Source organism: Corvus moneduloides, chromosome W (assembly GCF_009650955.1).
Source record: "Corvus moneduloides isolate bCorMon1 chromosome W, bCorMon1.pri, whole genome shotgun sequence".
NCBI lineage: Eukaryota > Metazoa > Chordata > Aves > Passeriformes > Corvidae > Corvus > Corvus moneduloides.
In genome coordinates, this window is record NC_045510.1 from 535420 (window position 1) to 558033 (window position 22614).

At 41.7% G+C, this 22614-nt stretch overlaps 1 protein-coding gene across 1 annotated transcript in view; it reads left to right on the forward strand.

Moving 5' to 3' along the window:
• Positions 1-22614, forward strand: part of LOC116437442 (guanine nucleotide-binding protein G(q) subunit alpha) — a 217225-nt gene that overhangs the window by 129301 nt on the left and 65310 nt on the right. Inside the window, exon 3 of the mRNA XM_032095085.1 lies at positions 10246-10400. Coding sequence (XP_031950976.1) covers positions 10246-10400 — 155 coding nt within the window. The remainder of the gene's footprint in view (positions 1-10245; positions 10401-22614) is intronic.

Here is a 22614-nt window from a genome sequence, read left to right on the forward strand (position 1 = left end):
CCAATGGGAACGAGGCTGACCAGGGGCTAGGGAAACCCCATGCCTCCCCTCAGGGCCCCTCTCCCAGGGCTACATGGCAGGGGGAGGAGACCTCGACATTTCACCCGTTTATTTTTAACAAAAGAGATGTAAAACTTAACATTGAAAACAACAAGGACAGTTTCAAAACAAAACAAGCCACCCTCCTGAGTCTTTGAATGTCCAAACAGATTCTGTGGAACATCTTAAGGCTGACAGAAGGGAGACAGAACTCTCTGAGCATGCTTTGTGGGGAAACTGAGGCAGGAGAGGGTTTAATTTCTTCCCTCCCCCTTTTCATTCCCCACTCGGCATTGGAAAGGGATTTTTGGGGAAACAATTGGCAAAGGTATGGTTTTGTGAGGGAAACCATGGGTGGAAAAACAGATTGGGATTAGACTGGGGGTAATAGGATATAGGGTAAAAGGGAAAGGTGGGATTAGGAAAGGGAGACTGTAGGGGGGGCTTATAATGGAGATATTGTCTAACATGACTACGATTTTTAGCATATATACTGCCTTTTACAGGAACACCATCAGGCCCAGTGACCTGTGATGCTTGTAACCCTTTTCTACCTTGTATAATTTTGAATTCCACCACCTCTCCATCTCCCAAGCTTGGGATGCATTTTTCAGGGTTATTCTTTTTAATAGCAGTTCTATGCACAAATATGTCTTGCTGGTTGTCACATCTTGTTATAAAACGATAATTTTGTTTAACATTATACCATTTTACTATTCCTAAAATCTTAGCTACAATGGTATTTTCCTTTTTCCGAGTGGCTGCTGTTTTCTGTCTCGCTGCATCTTTGCTCTCTCTTTCGGTCGCTCCCGTGTTGGAGCTGTCGGGGCTGCTCGTGCCTGCGCGCTCTTCCCGGGGTCGCATTCGGAGCCGCGCGGGCCGGGCCGGGCCGCGCCGCTCAGTTCTCCGTGTGTCGCCTCCTCTGGTCGCAGCTTCGCTGCTGCTGCCAGGCCCTGCAGCCGCATCTCGGCTGGGCCCCCGAGCGATGACTCTCCCGCGCCCTGCTCAAGCGCGCATTTTGGCTGGGCCGCTCCTCTCAGTCGGGCGTTCACAGGGCTCACTCCACCACGCTCTGCGCGGGACCAGGCGGGCACCGCAGGGTCCCACCGCTCCCGCTGCACCTCGCTCCGCCACCGACACTGCGGCTCGCATGGCTCCGCCCGCGTGCGGGAACTGCCTCGCTGCTGCTCAGAGAGCGCTCGGTGCACGTGGGCGAGGCCGCACGGTCCCTGAGGCACGCTTCCCTTCACCAGGACACAGCTGAAATTGCTCAACAGTCTCGGTAATTAAATAATATTCATGAAAATATTCTTCCATCGGCATGTATTTTGACTCAAAAATTAACTGTGTCCAAACGGTGTTCCAAAAGTCTTTGGTAAGAATTAAATCCCAAGAAACATAGAAAAAGTTCTTAAACAAGTGTTTCAGTTCTTTTTGAGCTTGAATCGAGCTAAAATTTACAAATCATTGTTCAAGAATCATTTGAAGTTTAAGATAAATGTCCATATGCGGCTCTGAGAGCCAAGAGTCTTCCCACGGTTCCTCCATAGTTTAGATATGGAATAGCAAAACAAAACCAAGAAGAGGAATCCACAGTTTCTAGGGTTTACTCACACAGATCAATCGCTTAGGGATCGGGGATAATTCTGCTCACAATTCGCCACCATTTGTTACAGCGGGGATACTGTAACACAATGCACCAAACCAGGAGGCCCGTGGAAAAGAAATATATATCTGTGGACAGATTCTTGGTAGATGTTTCAGAGATGTTTATTCCTCCAGCCGCATGGCCGGAGCTCTGCCGAGGAACCCTCACAGTCTGGGTTGAGGGTCCTTGCCCGCGCAGGGAAACACAAACCAACCAATGGCAACGAGGCTGACCAGGGGCTCGGGAAACCCCATACCTCCCCTCAGGGCCCCTCTCCCAGGGCTACATGGCAGGGGGAGGAGACCCCGACAGTTGATTGCCAGCAGCATTTGTTGAACAAGTTGTTTTAGTTAATGAAAATATTTTTGTAAATGTGGGTTTTTAGGAGGGAAGGGGGGAATAGAGACAAAAGTGATAATTCAGATTTTACAATTAGAAATTCTATCAAAATAACAGTATTTTGATAAATTTATGTTGTTTTTATTTGTTAGGCAACAGCTTAAGTGAGTCAGGCAACCTGAAGCTTATATATAGGAAATATGAAACCTGGAGAGTGACCAGTCACACCCTTTTTTTGCCCTGCAGCATGGTATAGTGTTTATTATCTTTGTGTCTGATGCAACTTGAAAGTAAACAAGAAATCAGGAAAATTCAGGGCACTGATTTCAGTATAGAAAGGAATTTCTGATTTATTCAGCTACTTCATAAACTTTCTCTGAGCCTTATTAAAAATAAAAAATGAAATATCATAGGTGTAGGCATGACTTTTTTCTTTTGTTTTTCCACCGTTTTCTTAAATAGAAGTATTACAAGTAGAGTTTAATGATACATTTTGAACTTAAGTAATTTTCAAACTAAAGTCACAAGATATTTTGTTTAAATCTTTATTTATTGTTTTGCTATAGTGCCCATGAGTCATGGGTTAGGACTCATTATTCTAATCATTTTACAGACAGTGATCAGTAACAACAAAAATATTCTTTATTGCAAACTTAAATTTTTATATTCTGTTATGTGTCTGGAATTCTTTTTCAAAGATCATATGCTATTTTTCCTACTCAAAAGTTAGAATATAAAATAGGAAAGGATGACAAGTTCTTTTTTTGGCAATTTTGATACCATATTGACCTTTTTCAATAACTGTAGGATGATTAGCATTGTACCAAGCCTCCTTCCAGCAATTCACAACACATTTTATTAGTTTATATATAATTTTGCAGTGTAGCACACCATGATGCCTCTTTCTGTTTAGCCTAATCCATTCTGTGCTTCAGAGTTGCTCAAAGGAAGCAACTACCTCTCCACAGTCCTCTTCCAAATTAGTTCTCTCAGGCTGCTATGTAAAAGCACTTTCCTACCTTGGACTGATTGTCAGAGATTTATGATTCCTGATACATTAAGGAACACATTCCCCATCTATTACTTTTTCAAGACACTGAAATACAGCTTACTCTCCTTGAATGTTACACCTGTTTCAATTATGTCCAGGTTTGAAGAAAAGTCTCTACTTTTTCATTTGCTCTTGATTTACTAGGTCCAAGGAAAAAGAAAAGAAGGGCAAAGGATAGATAAAGATTTCCTCCAAAGCTGCATATCTTGCTATATAGCCCAGTAAGGCAAGGCATTTGCTTGTACTACAGTTGTAGATTACAAGTCATCAAGGTCTGAATCTGTAAATGACTCATGACTTTGCTTGGCTAGCATAAATAATTGTTTCTTCTACAAGCAAGAGCTACCTTCTCAAGAAATGAATCACTGGGGGTTTAATCCTCTCAAGACAGGAGAGAAAAAGTCATGTTCATGATGATGGCTTTTTGTGCTGACTTCTTTCAGCTCCCAGACTGCTTGGATCTGATCTCTTGCCATTGATGTCAATTATGCAGTCTATGTGAATTATACCATGCAGACCTAGAATCAGAACATCTTGGATTGGAAGGGACCTTAAAAATCATCTAGTTCCAATCCCCCTGCAATGGGCAAGGACACCTCCCTCTAGACCAGGTTGCTCAGAGCCCCATCCAGCCTGGCCTTGAACACTTCCAAGAATGGGGTATCCACAAGTTCTCTGGAAAACCTGTTCCAGTACCTTACCACCCTCACACAGTAAAGATTTTCTTCCTACTATCTAATCTGAACCTATCCTCTGTTCAAAGCCATTCCCCCTTGTCCTATCACTACATGTCCTTATAGAAAGTCCCTGTCCAGCTTTGTTGTAGGCCCCCTTTAGGTACTGGAATGCTGCTGTAAAGTTCTCCTTGGAGCCTTCTCCAGGCTGAAAAACTCCAACTCTCTCTGCCTATCTTCAGGCTTCACTGTGGTTGATGATTTAATTATTGGCAGGCCAAGCGCTACATCTCTTCCAGTTTTGGGAAATCCTGTTACAAAACAGAAAATATTTGCTAGGATTTGTTTTCCCATGTAAGAGAGATTGTTTAAATGGGCATCTTAAAATCAATTAGTCCACACAGACCATTGATACAAAACAACTTTGCCTACTGCATCTCAAGCATATTGCTTTCTTCTGTGGATCAGAATACTTTCTTTAAATAGACTGCATTTGTGTATGTCTCTAATAAATCTTTTTGGTAGGTTAGAAAGCTGTCACCTAAACTGCGGGAAAAACAAAAACTCTTCAACAACATCTTTTTAGTGTTAGAGAATCAAGGCATTACTTTATTCTGGCCAGGATGTGCAACAGAAATAATTTCATCCACACATTGCCCGGATTGTGCAGAGAAAATCATTCCATCACACATAATCTTTACTAGATTTTTCACATACTTATACAGTCAAAATCCATAGAAATTCATTGGTCCCAAGTTACACAGTTCGTAGTATTTGGTTTCCTATTGGTTATTGATCCCTTTGCCTTCGATGTTAATTAGGTTCTCATTCTTCGTTCTCTTATCTATCTTTTCCCAGACCAGGTGTCTCCGACCATGCCAGGGGTGACATTTGGAGTTGATGGTCGTTATCTTTTGTGTATCTTCTGTTCTAGTCCCAGCATGTTGAAATGTTAAACTCATCAGGCCTCTAGTGGTGAAACAGTCTTCTTGTGAAAAAACTTCAATTCTTTTCCCCCATGGCAAAGGCGAACAAAACCCTTGACTAAAGTTATATAAACATTTTAAACTTTGTATAATTTCCAACAAAGCTAGTTTGAAAAAATTACATAGACAATATCAAAAAGGAATATAAAAAAAATTAACTTCTTTCTAAGTTTGTTCTAACATTGACTGTAACCACTTGTAATGGTTTTAAAAATAAAAACTCAGTGGGAAAAAAAGTTAATACTGATTGAGCCCCTCCCCCCTGCCCAACAGTGGAGGGGAAAACAAAGAAAACAAGACTGTGAGAGGTAAAACCAAAAACATTAAAGTCACAATTTTACTGAGGCAAAACGCTCAAACACAACACAACACAACAATACAGAGGAAAATGGTTTACCTACAAAACCAGAAAAGGCAAAACGTCACCTGCCCCCCCCACCCCTTGGGCAAAACCAAAACTGTAGCTGCCCCCGCGCTGTCTGCCATGCGGCACCTGGGAGAACAAAGGCAGCACGCTGGAGAGGCTCTTGAGGCTCAAACCTCCTCCCCCCAGCCCGGGAACAATGGAAAAACAGGGACAAAACACAGCCCGAGGAGCTAGTTCAAACCAGGAACTATGCTGCCAAAATGCGCGGTACTGGGCAAGCTCCCTCCCCGTGGCAGCAGCAGTGGTGGTGGCGGTGGGGAATGCTGTCACTGTCTGGAGCGTCCCTGACTTGCGGCGAGTGTCTCTCTTCCCGACAGCGAATGGCAATGGCAGTGGGGGATGCTGGGTCTCTCTCGAAGTGGAAGCAGCAGCAAACCGGCAGGCAACATGCGGCTGGGTCCCGAGCAGGCTCTGGCTGCACGCGGCTCGACTGGACTGGGGGCCAACCCCGCCACTCCATTTCCCACGGCAACCTCCTGGACAAGAGCTGTCTTTCCAAAGCTTGGGCTCCACGGCTGAAGAAAATGACGAGCAGGGGACTCGCGGTGACAGTGCGGTCTGGACAGCACCAGCCTCTCCCCAGCTCCAGGCCAGAGAAAGAATGGCAGCCCTTATGCTTCTTCCTACTGCCTTAAAACACAGTCCACTAAAGATGATGTAGAGGAGCGTAGAATACACGATTTTGTTACCCCTAATGCTAAACTCTGCCTCCTATCCCTGTAACTAGGTCACCACTGTTTTAAGATTCCAAAAGGTTGGTGCATCTATGGAGAGAATATGGGAACAGATCCATTTTCTGTCCTGCTTAGTCACCGAGGAACATCAGTGCTTTCAAAAAATTAGATAATAGGTAGAAAACTGACACTATGAAACAGTCATGGTTTAGGAATGGTACTCTGCAATTTACTTCTCCCAACGAGACTTTCCAAACCACACTGCCGCTCGGTCACTCCTCCTACCCCCTCTTCCACCCTCCCTCCCCCCGGGTGTCCAGAAAGGAGAATTGGAGGTACAAAAGGCAAAGATCACGGGTTGAGATAAGAACAATTTACTAGAAACGGCAATGAGAGAAAAAAACCTAACAGTAACAGCAACAATATTAATAACAAATTTATGCAAAAAGACAATGGTTCACATGCAAAAATGCTCACCACAGAGCCAGACCCAACCTGACTTCAGCCATGTTTTTCTGACTGGAAGGAACCTTTTCTCCCCGGAAGCAAGAGAGTCCCTTCCCCCTGTCCCTGGCAAATGACATAAGGTGTTATTAAATAACATAATGTCTTGGCCATGCCCCCTCCCGCTGATCTGGGCCAGAACCAGGACAGAACCTTAGAGATTAAAAAATATATTTCTTTTTAAATGCAATCAGGGGGAAAATAATATTGCCAGAATGACCAGTATAAAACTATAATATTCTTCAAGCTCAGAATTAGTTTTTAACATTGTCAATACTTTTCTGAAGACAATGATGAAGAAGGAGAAGATAGCTATTTGAGTATCATCTAACACTGATTTCCTGGTTTCAGAAACATAAAATCATTGTTAGAAAATACCTCTAATGGTATTCCTGGAAATTTCAGTTTTCTTTTTTCTGGGATGACTCTTTTTAATACCAGTAGAAATCAAGGAAGAAACTCTTAAAAATTAAAATTTTATGTCATTTGCTAAAGATAATTGGATTAATGTTTTTATAATATCTGTGGCAAATACTGTGCAAATTGTTACAGGTATTCTTATATCTTCAAAAGGACATGGAAAATGTTGGTTTTTGACTGCTGATGTCAAAGGTATATCAGACTGAAAAGTCAGATCATCTAGATTTTGTTTGCAGAACATTACAGCCTAACTAGTAATTACATTTTAATTACCAATTTGAATTTGGTGGTACTCACAGAATCCTTTTTGTTTGTTTGTTTCACTGCTTTGATAGCAGTTGTTGGTGTTCCAAAATAACGAAATCTCAGATGGTACAATTTTCTAAGGGGCAGTAGCTTTACTATTTTGTTTCAAGTAATGTCTATTTTTGGGTACAGGAAAAAGTATCAGTGAAGACTAAGAAATACTAGATAAAGTTTATACTGTGGAAACTGGATGAATGATGAGTCCTCAGATTTTTCATGCAAGCAATTTGAGTGCTAACATCAAAAGTAATATTCCAGGCTTGATATTATATTAGTGAAAGGAAACTAAACCCAGTATTTAGCAGTTGTAGCACCACACATCATGCATGGTTGAGTCTTTTTCTGCATTAAATTTATGCTTTTGCATCTCATTAGACTTCAGTAGAATTACTTTTGGCTTTTATCAGAGCAAATGAGAAAACAAACCAATAGATGAGATCCTGGTTTTAAATCTCTCTCTTTTTGACCAGAAATTAGAATCCACTAAAAGATGCCGACTGACAAAGACTCAGAGAAAGAAAAATTGTAATCTTCAGCAAAGTATAGTACCTCTGGGGAACAAGACGCCATAGCCTAGACGTAGCATAAAGACTTGAAATCTGTGTAAAGGGTTATTACTTTTTCTTTTTTAAGAAAAGCAGCATTGTTGTGAAGAGCTGTATGTCAGTAGGATACAAGTAGTCATGAGTCTACCCAAGTCTACCCAGGGAACCAGAAACAATTTTCATTGAGGAAAGAATGTTTCTTTTAAAAGGCTTGATGCCTTAAGAGGCCTCCTAGACACAGAGACTGGACAGGAGTAAAAGAATAAAATAGGTATTTATTTGAAAGGCCTTCAAAGGTACACCCTGGGAGCCACAGGCTATTGTCAAGATGGACCCCAAGATGGATGACCGGTCACGAGTTCTTCACACCTTTATAGGTTTGGTTCATTTGCATATCAGGGTTAATTCTCCAATTAAAGTTTCAGTTCAATGATGTAATTTCCCCTCTGCTTGCCCCCCTTAGAAGCTCTTTGGATTATACTTTTTGGGCCTAGGACGGTCTGGGTGACCTTGGAGAGCAGGCCTGGAGAGGCTTTGTTATGTCTACCTAGCACAAGTGAGCAGAAATTAGCAAGCTACAAGAAACCTCAGTTACACTCTAAGCAGTACAGAATCAGAAAAATATAAAAGTTAAAACTTAGGCATCAGGCTGGATTAGATTTCTGATGGATACACATCATTGGTGTATATTGAACTCCATTTCAGAGGTTTTGCCACATAGTGCAAAGTCATATTAGTTCTAGGGCAGGACAAACAGAACTGGTAAATAAAACAATTTAAAATCTTGAACTATTTCTTGTAATTATATGTCTAAATAACTGAATAAAGTAATTACCTTTTATGATGCTCCTGATGTATAATACTTGAGCATCTGTCAATTATGATGAATTTCCAATGAAAGCTTAAGAGCAATTTTTGAATACTGAGTCAGTCTTTTACCTCTGTTAACATTTTGATATCAGCTGGACATACTTTCAGAGCTCAAGAACAATAAAAGAAATAATATCTGAATATATTGTTGTATCAGTTCGTCACAAGTAGTGAGCAAATACTTGGGGTATCATTCTTTTGGAAGACTATAAAGCCAATTGAATACATAACTGGGCTTGAGCAAAAAATACAAAATCTTTTGGGAAAAAATATATCTTCCTGTTTCACAAAAATATTAGCTTGTGCTTAGTGGAATACCATTTTTTAAAATTTTGTTATGAGATAATAGAAACCCTTCATGATCTGTCCAGTTTTGGGATGGGTGAACATGATGTTCCAGAAGAAAATATACTTTGTTAGGACTTGGAGAAATTAGTTCTTATAATAGAGAGCATATGTTCTCTATATCTCAAAGACAAACATTTTTTGTATTGAACTTGGGGTTCTTGATTTCCCCATGAGTAGACAATAGTTGCACGTATAAAATTTTTTTAAGTAATGAATAGTAGCATTCTCCTGGACTGTCTAAAAAGAGGGGTGACAGGTTGTATGTATGTAAGCAGGATAAATTACTCTAAAATTAACAAACCCAGTCCTTTCTGTATGCACTTACCTGATTTAAAATGCAAAGGGGCCTGTGTCCTTACTGAAATGAGTCTAGTCTGAAATGTAGACTAAATTCGAGAATAGAATCCCTTGGATTTTTGTTTGCCTAAGTTTTAATCTATTCTTTTTCTCTCTTAGTGTATGTACGTATAAATGAATCTCTGTAAAAGACAAGTTTTCTCCCTCCTTCCCATTCTTTCTACTCCCATCAGTCTAACTCTGCCAAGTTGCTTAAGTGGTTATAATTTAAAAAGCAAGCATATTATATGCCCTAAAACTGGACCTGAAAATTGAAACCTTTCTTAAAAATTAGCTTAATTAAATATAAATTTTCATGTGAACATGAGGAGGTATACTTTCAGCTTTTTACCGGCTAGGCTAGTAGTTCAATGCCTTAGAAAGCCTCGGGCAGCCTAGAGAGGTAGCATGGGCAATCTAGCATTTCAGTAGCTCTAAAAGCGGTAAATGTATTAGCTGCAAAGCTGATACTACCAGCAGAAGCAAAGAGGGAGAAATATAGCTCTAAGCTTGCCTAATTTCCCACAATTAGAGGCTTTCAAAAAGAAACAGATGACAAGATGTTCGCAGAAAGAGTTGCAAAGCCAAAGAGGGCAGGCCCCCCCTTGGTCCTTTCTTTTATTCGGAGAAGGGGAAAGGGGAGGACTGGGAGCGGACCCGAGGTGACCGGCCAATCAGACACTGCTAAAGAGTTTGAGTTACATTTGGTTTTGCCCGCGTTTGGAACAAAGGGGTCCAGAGCACATGACAGAGGCAAGTCCTGGCTTGTCTCAGGGAGGGGAAGCTCGGAACAGGCAGCAACATGAACATTTTATCAATTTCAGCTAAATAATACTGGATTAGGATAAGCTTATTCTGAAATAATGGCCCATATACTCATTTTTTAATTCACCTTCTCTCATATCATCCTTATTACTATTTTTCTTAGTTTGAACACACCCGACCATCATTCATTCATAACCACACATTGGTGAGATGGCCAGTCTGAAAAATTATTCCTGTTAATCACATTCACAAGATATGAACTATTTGTAAACATAGAAAATGAAGTAAATTTGTTTTCTTTGTTTTAAATTAGGCTCATGCACAGTTAGTTCGAGAAGTCGATGTAGAGAAGGTGTCAACTTTTGAGAACCCCTATGTAAATGCACTGAGAAGTTTATGGAATGACCCTGGAATCCAGGAATGTTATGATAGACGACGAGAATATCAGTTATCAGATTCAACAAAATAGTAAGTATATAGTGGTTACAAACAACTGTATCTTATTTTCTGTTCTTTCTAACAAATTAATTCTTGGTTTTTTATCTTTGTATACTATATATATTTTGTGTACTTACATGTACAGGGGTTTTTTGTGTGTGTACAAGTATCTGTATGTGCATACATATTCAGCACAAACCTGCACTTAATAATGTGAATGTAAAGACTACTGTAAGGAAGGTAGTATCTAGTTTAGTATGTGTGTGTTTGTTTCTCAAAACATGTCTATGATAATTTGAAATCTTACATTAAGTTTATTACTAGGGAAGTACAATCAAAGGTAGACCTCTATTCAATTCATAAAAATTACAATGCCCTTGAACATCTGTTTTCCTAGTTTAAAATAGCAATGGAATTTAACATTGGACCCTGAGCATTGTCTAAATGTCATCTCCAAGAAATTCAGTTGCTCTGAGTAATATACTACAGAGCTCTGGTAAAATTTTTCATCTGGTAAAAAAAAAAGGATGATGGTAGAGGAGGATGACTTTTTGGTATTGCCCACTAGAAAAAGAGTTAGCATACTTGGATATTAAAGTTGTGGCAAAAAATTCCATGGTATCCACTGGAACTTTTAGATTACCTATGGAAATCAATCATATTATATTTTTCTAGTCTCCATGTCAGGTTCACATGAAAGGTATCCTCTCATTGGGGAAAACACAGAAGAAACTGAAAGGCACCATGAAGGTCCCATTAAAGTCAATGGAACGTGGTCATACATATAACAAAAGTCTGGAGTGAAATTTACCTGCACAGTAGCCTGAGGGTCCTTATCTAGCACAATCCTTTATACATGATTGAGTCAAGACAAACTTTAAAATATCTTGCTGATACAGTTTAGGCAGCTAGAGAGCTACTAGTGCGTGAATTAGGTCTGCTCAGATTTGCTCCAATGCTCTGTTATTACCATACCATATTCGGCTTCTGCTTTATTAGCCTCTCATACAGGTTGTTCTATGCAATATGCTGTCCCATAGAGCTGGTTACCTTCACAGTCTATCACTTTTATTACTTATATATGCATAGTTTGGTGCACAATGGTTCAAAATACAGTAAAATCGCTCTTGTATTGCATGGATTTTCAGTGTCCCCAAATATACAATATTGTCTTTTATTTTTCAATGGTGAGAAAGCTAAAAATCATAGGAAATAACACATAAGTGAAAATTTTTAGGGTACATAAGTAGGAAAAGAACATTTTAGAGACAAATTAAGCTAACTATACTTTCTGATTGTTTTAATTTTGAAATGAACAGCGAACATAAGTAGGTGAAACAGAGCTTTTCTTATACTTTGAATTTCTTATATTTGTATGTCCTAACTTTGATTCCATGATAGATATAATACTGATTTCAAAATTGAAATTAATGCATATATTTTAATGGTTGCCTTAGAAGAATACAATAAAATTAATAAGTCTCCAAAGTAGGAAATAGGCATCTGATGCCACTTCAGATCAAATTGTACTGAATCTTAGTTTTGACCTCGTTCTAATGAAATCATCGTCATAGTAGATCTTTTGAGTAGTATTAAAATAGTATAGCTCATTAATGAGCTATAGAAACATAATTTTCATACATTTTCTTGCAAAAGGGAAATATACTAGTTGATTAGTAATTTTTAAAGCTCAGCATATGTAACCATTTAACAACATGATTTATTGAGGATTTTGTAGATTTTAATTATAAAATATTAGAGTTCATTTTGTGGTGTTCTGCAAAAATTGTTTTAGGACAAGTAATAAAACATTAGAATTATGAAGCACTATATATGAGTCTTTACATGAGCTTCTCTTATATTTTTGCTTGCAAATAGAGTTTCTTTACATATGTAAGTCCAGGAAAAGCAATTAGCAGAAACCAAAGAAGTGTTATTTCAAAAATACAGTCCATGTCACCAAACGGGGTGAAAGAAACTTATCCAAACTTATCCTTTGATGTGAATAAGCAGACACTTCTTTTTTCAGGGCACCGGGGACATGGGGGATAGCCTCCTCCAAAACATGTCCCACTTAACAAACCCCATCCATTTTATATACTTTTTCTGCTGAATCATCATTACATAAGTTCTTTTACATACTATGCCTACCATTCCCGCTCTTAAATTTTTTACATTGATTGGTTCCAATAGTTAATAACTTCATCAATATTCTTATTCTAAAACAATCATTGGTCCTCTGTACTGAGGTCTACTGATTTGTATCCTTAATATTAAAATCAAGATGGGAAGGGTAGTGGGTTTCCAAGCAGCATAACTGGTGAGCATGATGGTCTCCATAGCTTCTTGACTGAAACAGAAGGCTCCAGTAACTTCTTGGCGAGATTTCTGTGGTAACACATTCCAAACACAGCACTCCTGATATTTCTATACCTTATACTTCACAATTTTCTACTTATAATCATAGCTAACCCTTTTATATGATTTAATTGATTATTTGATCAAAATATTCATAGCACACATGTTTAGGGATAAAATATTGTCCTTGTTTTAGCCAGGACAAGGTTAATTTTTGCAGTAGCTGGGAGGGGGAGTGGCCAGGGCCTGGAGGTTATTCTATACCATCTCACATCATTGCTGGGGGTGGTGGAAGGGCCTCACTTCTGAGGAGAAGGGATTCCTTTAGGTTGAGTAAGTGTGGCAGACTGGGAGGTCAGGGTGAGGTAGCAGTCACATCGGGTTGGGCGCTGCAGTGAGCATTTCCGCATGTGAATCACTCTCTTTCATACACTTTTGTTGTTAATATTGTTGCTGTTGCTGTTTGTTTTCTTGTCTCATTGCCGTTTCCAGTAAATTGTTCTTATCTCAACCTGTGATCTTTGCCTTTTGTGCCCCCAATTCTCCTTTCTGGACACCTATGGGGGTGGAAGAGGGGGATGGGGAGGGAGTGAGCAGCAGTGGGGTTTGGAGAATCTTGGTGGGAGAACTAAATTGGGGAGTACCATTCCTAAACCACAACAAACATCTAAACAAAATTTGCCAGCTTTAAGTCCCTATGTCACAAAGCAGAAAAACATAAATTTATGACTGGGATTGACAAAGCACTTAAAAAGAAGTAAGCAACCAGTGCTCACTGACTTGGTGAGATTTCAGTAATTTCATCTGACAATATATAAAACTGGAAAAATAGTTTGTTGGCCACCAGCTCTCTTGTATATGTTTTGAAACGTGTCAATCTCATTCTGCTTCTTCCTTCATCCCTTGCATGAGTCTCTCTTGTAGTCTTGTCAGGTTTTTTTGCCCCAGCCTTTTTACAATAGTGGTATTTTTAATCTGTTCAGTGTTGCTTTTTTTCCCTCGCACCATTAGTACATGTTGTCTTTCTAAATCTCTTTCCCTGTATTTTCTGGTTCTGTTGTTTCTAAATTCTGTTGCTAGCTTCTAATATATCCTGTAAGTTTCTATACTTTCACTTTCTGTCATCTTCTGAGCTGCTTTGTCATTCTTAGTGTCACCGAAACTGAGGGAAAAACAAAAACTCTCCAACAACATTTTTAATGTTAGAGAGTCAAGGCATTACTTTATTCTGGCCAGGATGTTGTTCTGGCCAGGATGTACCACAGAAATAATCTCATCCACACATAGCCCGGGTGTGCAGAGAGAATCATTCCATGACACATGACCTTTACTAGATTTTTCAGATCTTTTATACAGTCAAAACCCATAGAAACAAATTGGGTCAGTGTTCATTGGTCCCAGGTTGCGTAGTTCTTAGTATTTGGTTTCTTATTGGATGCAGGTTTCTTTGCCTCCGATGCTAATTAGGTCTTCTTCCTTATATCTTTCTTCTTAGACTAGGTGTCTCTGACCAGACAGGGGTGAGGTTCAGAGCTGATGTTCCATTAACGGCTGCTGATAGCCCTTGTCTTTTGGGCTACTCTCAGTTTGTTAAGTTCATCAGGCCTCGAATAGAGGAACAATGCCCTGGAAAGAAGCTTCAGTTCCCTTCCCTCGGGTCAAAGGCAAACAAAACCTTTGACTAAAGTTATACAAAAAATTTTTAACTGGTATATTTTCCAACATTAGCAACACTTTTGAAGTTTTCTATCCACTTCTAGTACACTGCAAAAATACGTCTGATAGATGTGCGATTACCAGAAGGGGTGAGAGGAGTGTCTAAGTACATTTCCTGAAAGGTGGGAGTTGATTTAAACCTCTTGGTAGCTCAGTAAATGGATTACATACTTTCCCCTTACCACTGGATGCACTGATGGTTGTATGTTCATATTGTTTTTTAAGTAATTTCTAGACTTGTATCTGCACTAAAGTCAAGAGCGCAACTTATGAAAAGATATTATTCACTTCCCACATACATTGCTGGGTGACTTACCCACTTATTTACCACTAAACCACTTCCATATATGGCTTCAAAGATACCATTCACAGTGTGAGACAGATGTAAACCAACACCACATTGTGGATAGCCTGAAATAATAGCTAGGTGAAATTAGATCTTTTTCTATATATAAACTCTACAGACCTAAACCCAAATAGAAACAAGCCACTAGTCAACATTTGATTATATCATGTTTTTTCAAAGTCTAAAGGTAAGAGAAGCAACAGTTTTGCCAAGAAGATACAGTTGTTAGAAGTAGCATTTTACATTCATGTTACAACTTACAGAATTTGGACTATAACTAGAGTTCATGAAGACTCATCACCATAGGAAACATTTAAAATGTAACTGGAAAACTTGACATAGCCTTGCTAAGAAACTTCACTTTCACTACCCCATTAGACAGAAGAGTTATGACATTGTGTACTGGAGGGGTTTTGCAGCCATTGGGAGCTGGCAGAAGAGGGTTTTACCCCTCGCGTGCCGACACAAAGAAGCCCGGAGGTCAACGCTGAAACCCTTCTGGAAGATGGCACTCAGTGCCCATCACACAATGAAAATGGGGTAGAGCTCCTCACCCAAAAGGGGCTGTATCTTCCTGTCGCTGTTAAGCAGGCATGCAGGTGAAGGCAAAGAAGAAAAGAGACGGGACTCTCCGTATGTGTTCCATGCAGGTTTATTCTGGTGAAAAGACAGGGATGAAGAGACCAATTGGTGGGAGGGTCCAGGGATCTTATACTGGGTACAGAATAGGCGGGGAAAGGGATCTCAGCCAATGGGATAGGGGCAAGTAGGCAGGGTTGACAGCAAGGGAACCAATAGGAACAACACATAGGAGGGACTTAGGGAAGGATCCAATGGGGCATCGAGGAACAAAGAACTTTCTAGAACGGATACATATTAAAGAAGGGAAATGAATATACATAACTTCATACATAAAACAGGGAGGGGAAAACATTAACCAATTGGGAGAAAACATGCAAAAGGCAGAACAAGGGAATCATGGGTTCTCACCATGACTGTAAAGTTACATGCTAAACTTGGGTTGCTGACCACCACAGCTGGTTATCTGAGTTCTCCTCAGGAGACAGAGTGGCTGGAGCCACCTGCACTGCCACAGTGTATCTCCAACCAAGGGTTTTCTAATTGTTACACAAGCACTGAGGATATTAGTTTAGCTTCTCTTCCCTGACTGTGTTTTGTTACATTTTGTATAATTAAATATAGTTCTCCCTCAAGTTCCTACCCCTATGCTAGTCAGTATTTAATGCATTTTTTTTTAGTTATACATACATGGTTATCCTATCATGCAATAGACATACTAAATATAAAAGAAAGGCTAAACAAAGGCATGGAATTTGCTGTGTAATGGTGCTTCCTCTGGAAAAACTGAAGATTAAGCAGTTGAACTAGGGAAATTCAAAAAGGCAAGTGAGATTGCATTAAACAGTATGCAGGATGCATTTCTTTCAAGATTTTTTTTTTATGCAGTACTGAATATGCTTTTCATATCTTTATAATTTTTAACCCCATTTCCCATTTAGAAGTTTTGAAAAATTTGCACAACTGTTTTTTGGTTTGATGACTTCAGTTTTTTAGCTGCCTCCTAATTTTGGTTTTGAGCCATGTAAAAATTATAAATTCGGAGAAGTAATTAGGTAGGATTTGGATGGGGTAAGAATAAAAACAGTGCATCTTTCTTCTACACCTACTAATCTTAGCTTTACTACATTTATTTTAATTTAGACTAAGAGTAGATAATCCTGGAAACTGGTAAACATGCCTCAACTTTTTGCAAGTGGTAAAGAGAGATGCAAACATCCACAGAGGTTCTGAAAATGCAACCAATACTTCTTTATATTTAGCTTTGCTCACAGCTTGTGTTACTATAGTGGAAATTGATTCCATTTACTGTACTGGGTGTTCCCAAAGAGGATGCTTGTCTCAGTCTGGCAACTCTGATGTAGGAAAAAAATCCTGCTACAACTACTTTGACATTTTGCTTATGTGGAATTCGGAGACAATAAAGTTATATGTATTTTTCAAAAGTGCATAAAAAAACCGCTTACCTTTCAGAGCTTATTGTTTTCTAGCACATGGTCAAAATTACTGCTTGTTTTGGGTAGTCTCATCAGTCAGTACAGTTTTTGGCAAAAAGAAAACTAACAGAACTCCCCCACCAAACCCCAACAATAACTCAGTAAGGGTAGCTCCATCCAATTTCAGAAGAAACAGGTCCTGAAGAACAGAAATATAATAAATGGAATTAACCAAAGCTTATGTCTTAAGGCTACTTAATCAGATTATTTTGTGGTTTTTTAACTTGAACTGTCAGTGTATATGTATTATAGGTAGTTGCAGAGAGCAATAAGGTCTCCCCTGAGCCTCCTTTTCTCCAGACTAAAAAACCCCAGTTTCTCAGCTGCTTCTCATAAGACTTGTGCTCTAGGTCCGTCAGTTGGCCTTGGCCCATCAATCCAGTCTGTCCAGATCCCTCTGTAGAGCCTTTCTACCCTCAGGCAGATCAACACTCCCACCCAATTTGGTGTCACCTGCAAACATACTGAGGGTGCACCCAATCCCCTTATCCAGACCACTGATAAAGATATTAAACAGGACTGATCCCAGTACTGAGCCCTGGGCAACACCACTTGTGACCAACTCCTATTACCGCAGGCCTGGTTCCTACGGTATATCACCGTGTCCCGCAGCTATAGGGAGGAGGAGGAGAAGAAGATCCAGCAGGCAGGAATTGTGCAGCAAGATTGATTCATTTAATTATTTTACAAACTCTTTTATAGACTTTTTTCTTCATAGTCTAATTGGACAAAGGACCAGCCACCCCTTGGGGGTGATTGGCCAAAATCCTAAAACATCCATTATCAAAATATTTTCTACTATACCATAAACAAGACTTTCCAAGGTTGCAGGTGGCTTGGTTGTTTACATTCCCTGCTACCTCTTCTGTGAGAGAGAAAAGTCTCTCACGGACTTAGAAAAATAACAAGAAGATCCTCACTAACAGCATTTTTGTACCTACAATTCCCCCTTTTTGTTTTATAAGATAACAACCCTACTATTAATCCTAAATAGAAATCTACATCAGTTATTAATTCTAAAAATGTCCTTAAGGCTTTAACTATCTGACTCCATAACAAGGAATTCAAAATTCAGTCTCTGCTTGTGGAAGGACCATCCCAGTCTCTGCTTGTAGAAGGACCATCTGCCTGATGGTTGACATCCTGGTCATCATCAGAAGAGTCATTAGGCTGATGATCTACATTCTGGTCGCCATTTGGATGGTTGGCGTTCTGGTCATCATTTGGAGGTTGCCTGTTCTGCCTCTGGTGCCGCAGGTCAGGGCGAACGCATTTTGAAGGTAGCCACTGTACCCCAGTATCTGTGGAAACACAAGCATACCCACGACCCCAAACGATAAGCTCATGTGGGCCTTCCCATTGGTTAGTGAGTAAATTCCGTACCCAGACTTTTGCCCGGGGCAGCTGTCTGTCGCCTGCAGACTGCAATGAGAGAAAATGATTCAGAATAACAGGATTATTTGAATTTTGTGGTACTGTAAGGTGATTAATTGTATACAAAGCTTTTGCTAGTCGGCTCTGTAGGGTTTCTCCATGCATTCCCCTTTTCTGTTTGTCCAAAACACGCTTCAAGGTACCATGAGCGCGTTCGACAATGGCTTGGCCAGTAGGAGAATGTGGGATACCAAAGGTATGGTCTACACCCCATAGGTGTAAAAACTGCCGCGTCTTCTCCGAGGCGTAGGCAGGACCATTATCGGTTTTCACAGAAGCTGGCACGCCCAGGACTGAGAAAGCCAATTTCCAATGGGCAATGACATCACGGCCCTTCTCTCCAGTGTGAGCAGTAGCCCACATAGCCGAGGAGAAAGTGTCAATAGACACGTGCACATATTTCAGCCGACCAAATTCTGGGATGTGAGTTACATCCGTTTGCCAAATCTGCAAGGCTTTTAGCCCTCTGGGGTTTACCCCTGCTGGCAAAGGCGCAGCGAGTCCATGACAGTCAGCACAAGCGCTGACAATGTCGCGCGCCTCGGTTGGCGTTAAATGGAACTGCTTCTGCAGGGTATGTGCACTTTGATGGAAGAAACCGTGCGATGCCTTGGCTTGTGCAATTTTGTCAGGCTGAGGCCCTACCCACGCAGGGTTGGCCAGCATGTCAGCCCTGGCATTGCCTTCTGTTAGAAACCCTGGTAAATTGGTGTGGCTTTGAATGTGCAGAATGTAATACGGATGCACTCGAGCCTGAATAGCAGACCACAAGGTTTGCAACAGTGAAAACAGAGCCGCATTGTTCACCTCCTTCAGAAGTGAACAATCTAAGCGTTGAGTTATATCTGCTACATAAGCAGAGTCAGTAACCAAATTCAAAGGTTCCTGTGAGAATCGCTGAAAAGCCATGGTAACAGCCCTTAATTCAACTAACTGAGCAGAGCCTGACTTGTGTTCCTTCAGCACCTGCCATTCCGATCCCTCCTTCCAGGTAACAATGGCTTTCCCAGTTTTCCCTGAACCATCCGTAAAGACGGTGGGTCCTTGCACCGGCACTCGGCTATTTCTCGGCCGCAAGGAAAGTACGGTCGATTTTGCCAGCTGCAGTAATTTATGGCTGGGCAGATGGTAAGTGATCTGCCCTGAAAAGTTTTGCAGCGCGCTTTGCAAAGGAGCACTATGGATGAGGCTCCACTCAAAGTATTCCTTTGAGATCGGAATGACAATTACTGCAGGATCCGCAGCCATCAGTTGCAAACACTGTTGACGGCATTTGATTATCAGAGAAGCGACCAATTCAAACACTGTGGTCACCGTCCTTTTGGCTGGTGAGGCAAAAAGACCCATTCTAGGATATGCAAAGGATCAGGCCATTGTGCATTCCACTGGCCAATGATACCTGTAGGATGGAGGTCTGGAATAGTAATGTAAACAGTGATAGCAATGGAGGGATCCACTCGATAAACCTGACGAGCAGAAACAGCCCGTTGGCCCTCCTGCAGCGCTTGCCGCGCTTCCAGAGTCAACTCCCGAGGTGAATTCAGACCAGGGTCCCCTTTTAATAAATTAAAAAGAGGGGAAAGCTGCTCTGCAGTTAGACCTAAATAAGGTCGTAACCAATTGATGACACCCAACAGCTTTTGAGCATCATTCAAGGTTTTAATCGAATCCGGGAATTGCACCTCTTGGCGTTGGATAATTTGGTCCAAAATTTTCACTCCTAAATATTTCCAAGGAGGATGCTGTTGAACTTTCTCCAGAGCTACCTCTAATCCATAGGCATGCAGAGCAGCGAGCAGCTGAGGCTGTATTCTCAGCAGCTCGTCCCGAGTGGACGCTGCCACCAGGATATCATCCATGTAGTGGTCGCAGCGTGCATCAGGAAACTGCTTGCGAACTCCGGCTAACGCTTGGGCGACATACCACTGACAGATAATTGGGCTGTTCCTCATCCCTTGAGGGAGGACCTTCCATTGGTATCTCTTAGCAGGTTCAGCATTGTTAATGGCAGGCACAGTAAAGGCAAATTTTGGTTTGTCATCAGGATGCAAAGGAATTGTGAAAAAACAATCCTTTAAATCAATGATCAGGATGTCCCACCCCGTAGGAATCATGGTGGGAGAGGGCATGCCAGGTTGCAATGCCCCCATACCTTCCATTACTGCATTAACTTTCCGGAGGTCCTGCAATAATCTCCATTTCCCTGATTTCTTCTTAATTACGAAAACAGGAGTGTTCCAGGGGCTAGTAGAAGGTTCAAGGTGCCCCTGTTGCAACTGTTCCTGAACCAGCTGATGAAGGGCGTCTAACTTCTCTTTTGGTAGGGGCCACTGCGGCTCAAAGACTGGTGTGTCAGTCAACCACCGCAAAGGCAGTGTAGGATGCTGTGCGCCCTTACACACAGTGACCCCTGCTAAAAATTTGTCCCAATCTGTACACCCCAAGCTGCCAACACATCCCGCCCCCAAAGGTTAAGGGAAGTGGTAGCAACATAAGGCCTGATTGTAGCTGTGTGCCCCTCTGAGTCCTTCACCACCACAGGCCGTTCGCTTAAATAGCTCTGTGTGGATCCTCCTAATCCTGCGATGGCCGATCCCACCGGGGCTAAAGGCCATGAGGGAGGCCACGCAGAGAAGGAGATGATAGTTACATCAGCACCCGTATCAATCAAACCTCGAAGCTGAATCCGGGGCAGACGGGCGTCCGGCAGGATCAGAGTACATGTCATCTGTGGCCTTTGGTCAGAGATGTCTGCAGCCCAGAAGGCCTGCGGAAGTCCCGTAGATCCACTGCCGTTATCTTCGTGAGTTTGTTGCTCTATCCTGGGGACACAAGACTTAAAAGGCACCAATTTAGCAAGGCAGGTCTTTTCAGGAATAGTTACAGGGGGTTTTTGCGTGGAGACCATAGCGCAAATCTGACCTTTAAAGTCAGCATCAATAACTCCTGAGTGCACTAAGATTCCTTGATGGGCAACATCAGGTTTTCCCACCAGCATCGCACTGGATCCCTGGGCTAAGGGTCCATATGCATCCAAGGGAACCTTATAAATACCGCTAGAGTCTAAGATGACTGCAGCTGCGGTGTGGACGTCAAACCCGTCTGATCCGTGGGTGCCGTCTGATCCCTGGGTGCCGTCTGATCCCTGGGTGCCGTCTCTAGGGTGGCTGGGTAGGCCTGTGCCTGTACCTGTGCCACTCTCTGGGGGAGCGACTGCATCGGAGAGCAATTCCCCCTCCTTGCACCCCGGCGGAAGTTTCCCGACAAAGGCTGACCATTGGCATGAGTCCGGGATCTACAGTAGCCCGTGCAATGCCCTGGCCTGCCACACCTTTTGCACTGGGGGATCGGTGTGTTCTCTTTCTGGCTCGGCTTAGGCCGCTTCCGTTTCTTCACCTGTTTTGGTTGCTTTGGTTCACGACCAGAAGATGCGCGAACAGGCTGCAGGAACGCAGCCAAAGCAGACCTTCTCTGGTTCCCAGATCTCACCTTAGCGCAGGCTTCGACCTTGTCTGTTACCTCAGGATCCCCTGGTAAGGCATCTATGATTTTTCTGCACTCCTCGTTTGCGTTATCTCTCACTAACTGCCTTAACAACAACTGTCTTAACCCGTCATCTTCAACCTGCTTCTCGAGAGAAGCAGCAACTTTCTCTACAAAAGAGAGGAATGACTCTGATTTCCCTTGAACTATTTCAGTATATCGCTTTCTGGGTGCTGACAACTCTATGGTTTTCAACAGGGCAGCCATGCCGACCTGTTGTGCTTGCTGCAGGATGCTAGAGGACAAGTTACCCTGTAGACTGGGATCAGAGAAGGGACCAGTCCCCATCAAAGCATCCACTCCTGCTGTCTGTCTAGGATCAGCAGCAGGGAGCTGCAAATTTGCTAATGCAGTCTTCTTGGCCAGCTTTCTCCAGGTTGTCTCAAAAACTGTAAATTGTACAGGTTGAAATAGAATTTGACCTAAGTGTCTGATATCAAATGGAGAAAGCAAATCTGTATTTATCACCCTTATTATTTGCATAACCTCAGCAGAACCCAGCCCATATTGTGCCACCTTGGATTGGAGGTCCTGGGCAACTTTCCAAGCAATTACCTCATGCCTATCATGCTCTCCTGAATCTGGGAGAGCCTTATACACTGGGAAGGCTCGGATCGCTTTTGGGGAACCAGTACCATCCTGAACGTCGGGCACAGCCTGCGGATGGAGTGTAACAGCTCCCCGGTTACCCCCAGAATCCTCAGATCTATTTGGCAGTCCAAGGATTTCTAATAACCTCCAGTCACCCTCCCCCAATGCTTGCACCTTAAGA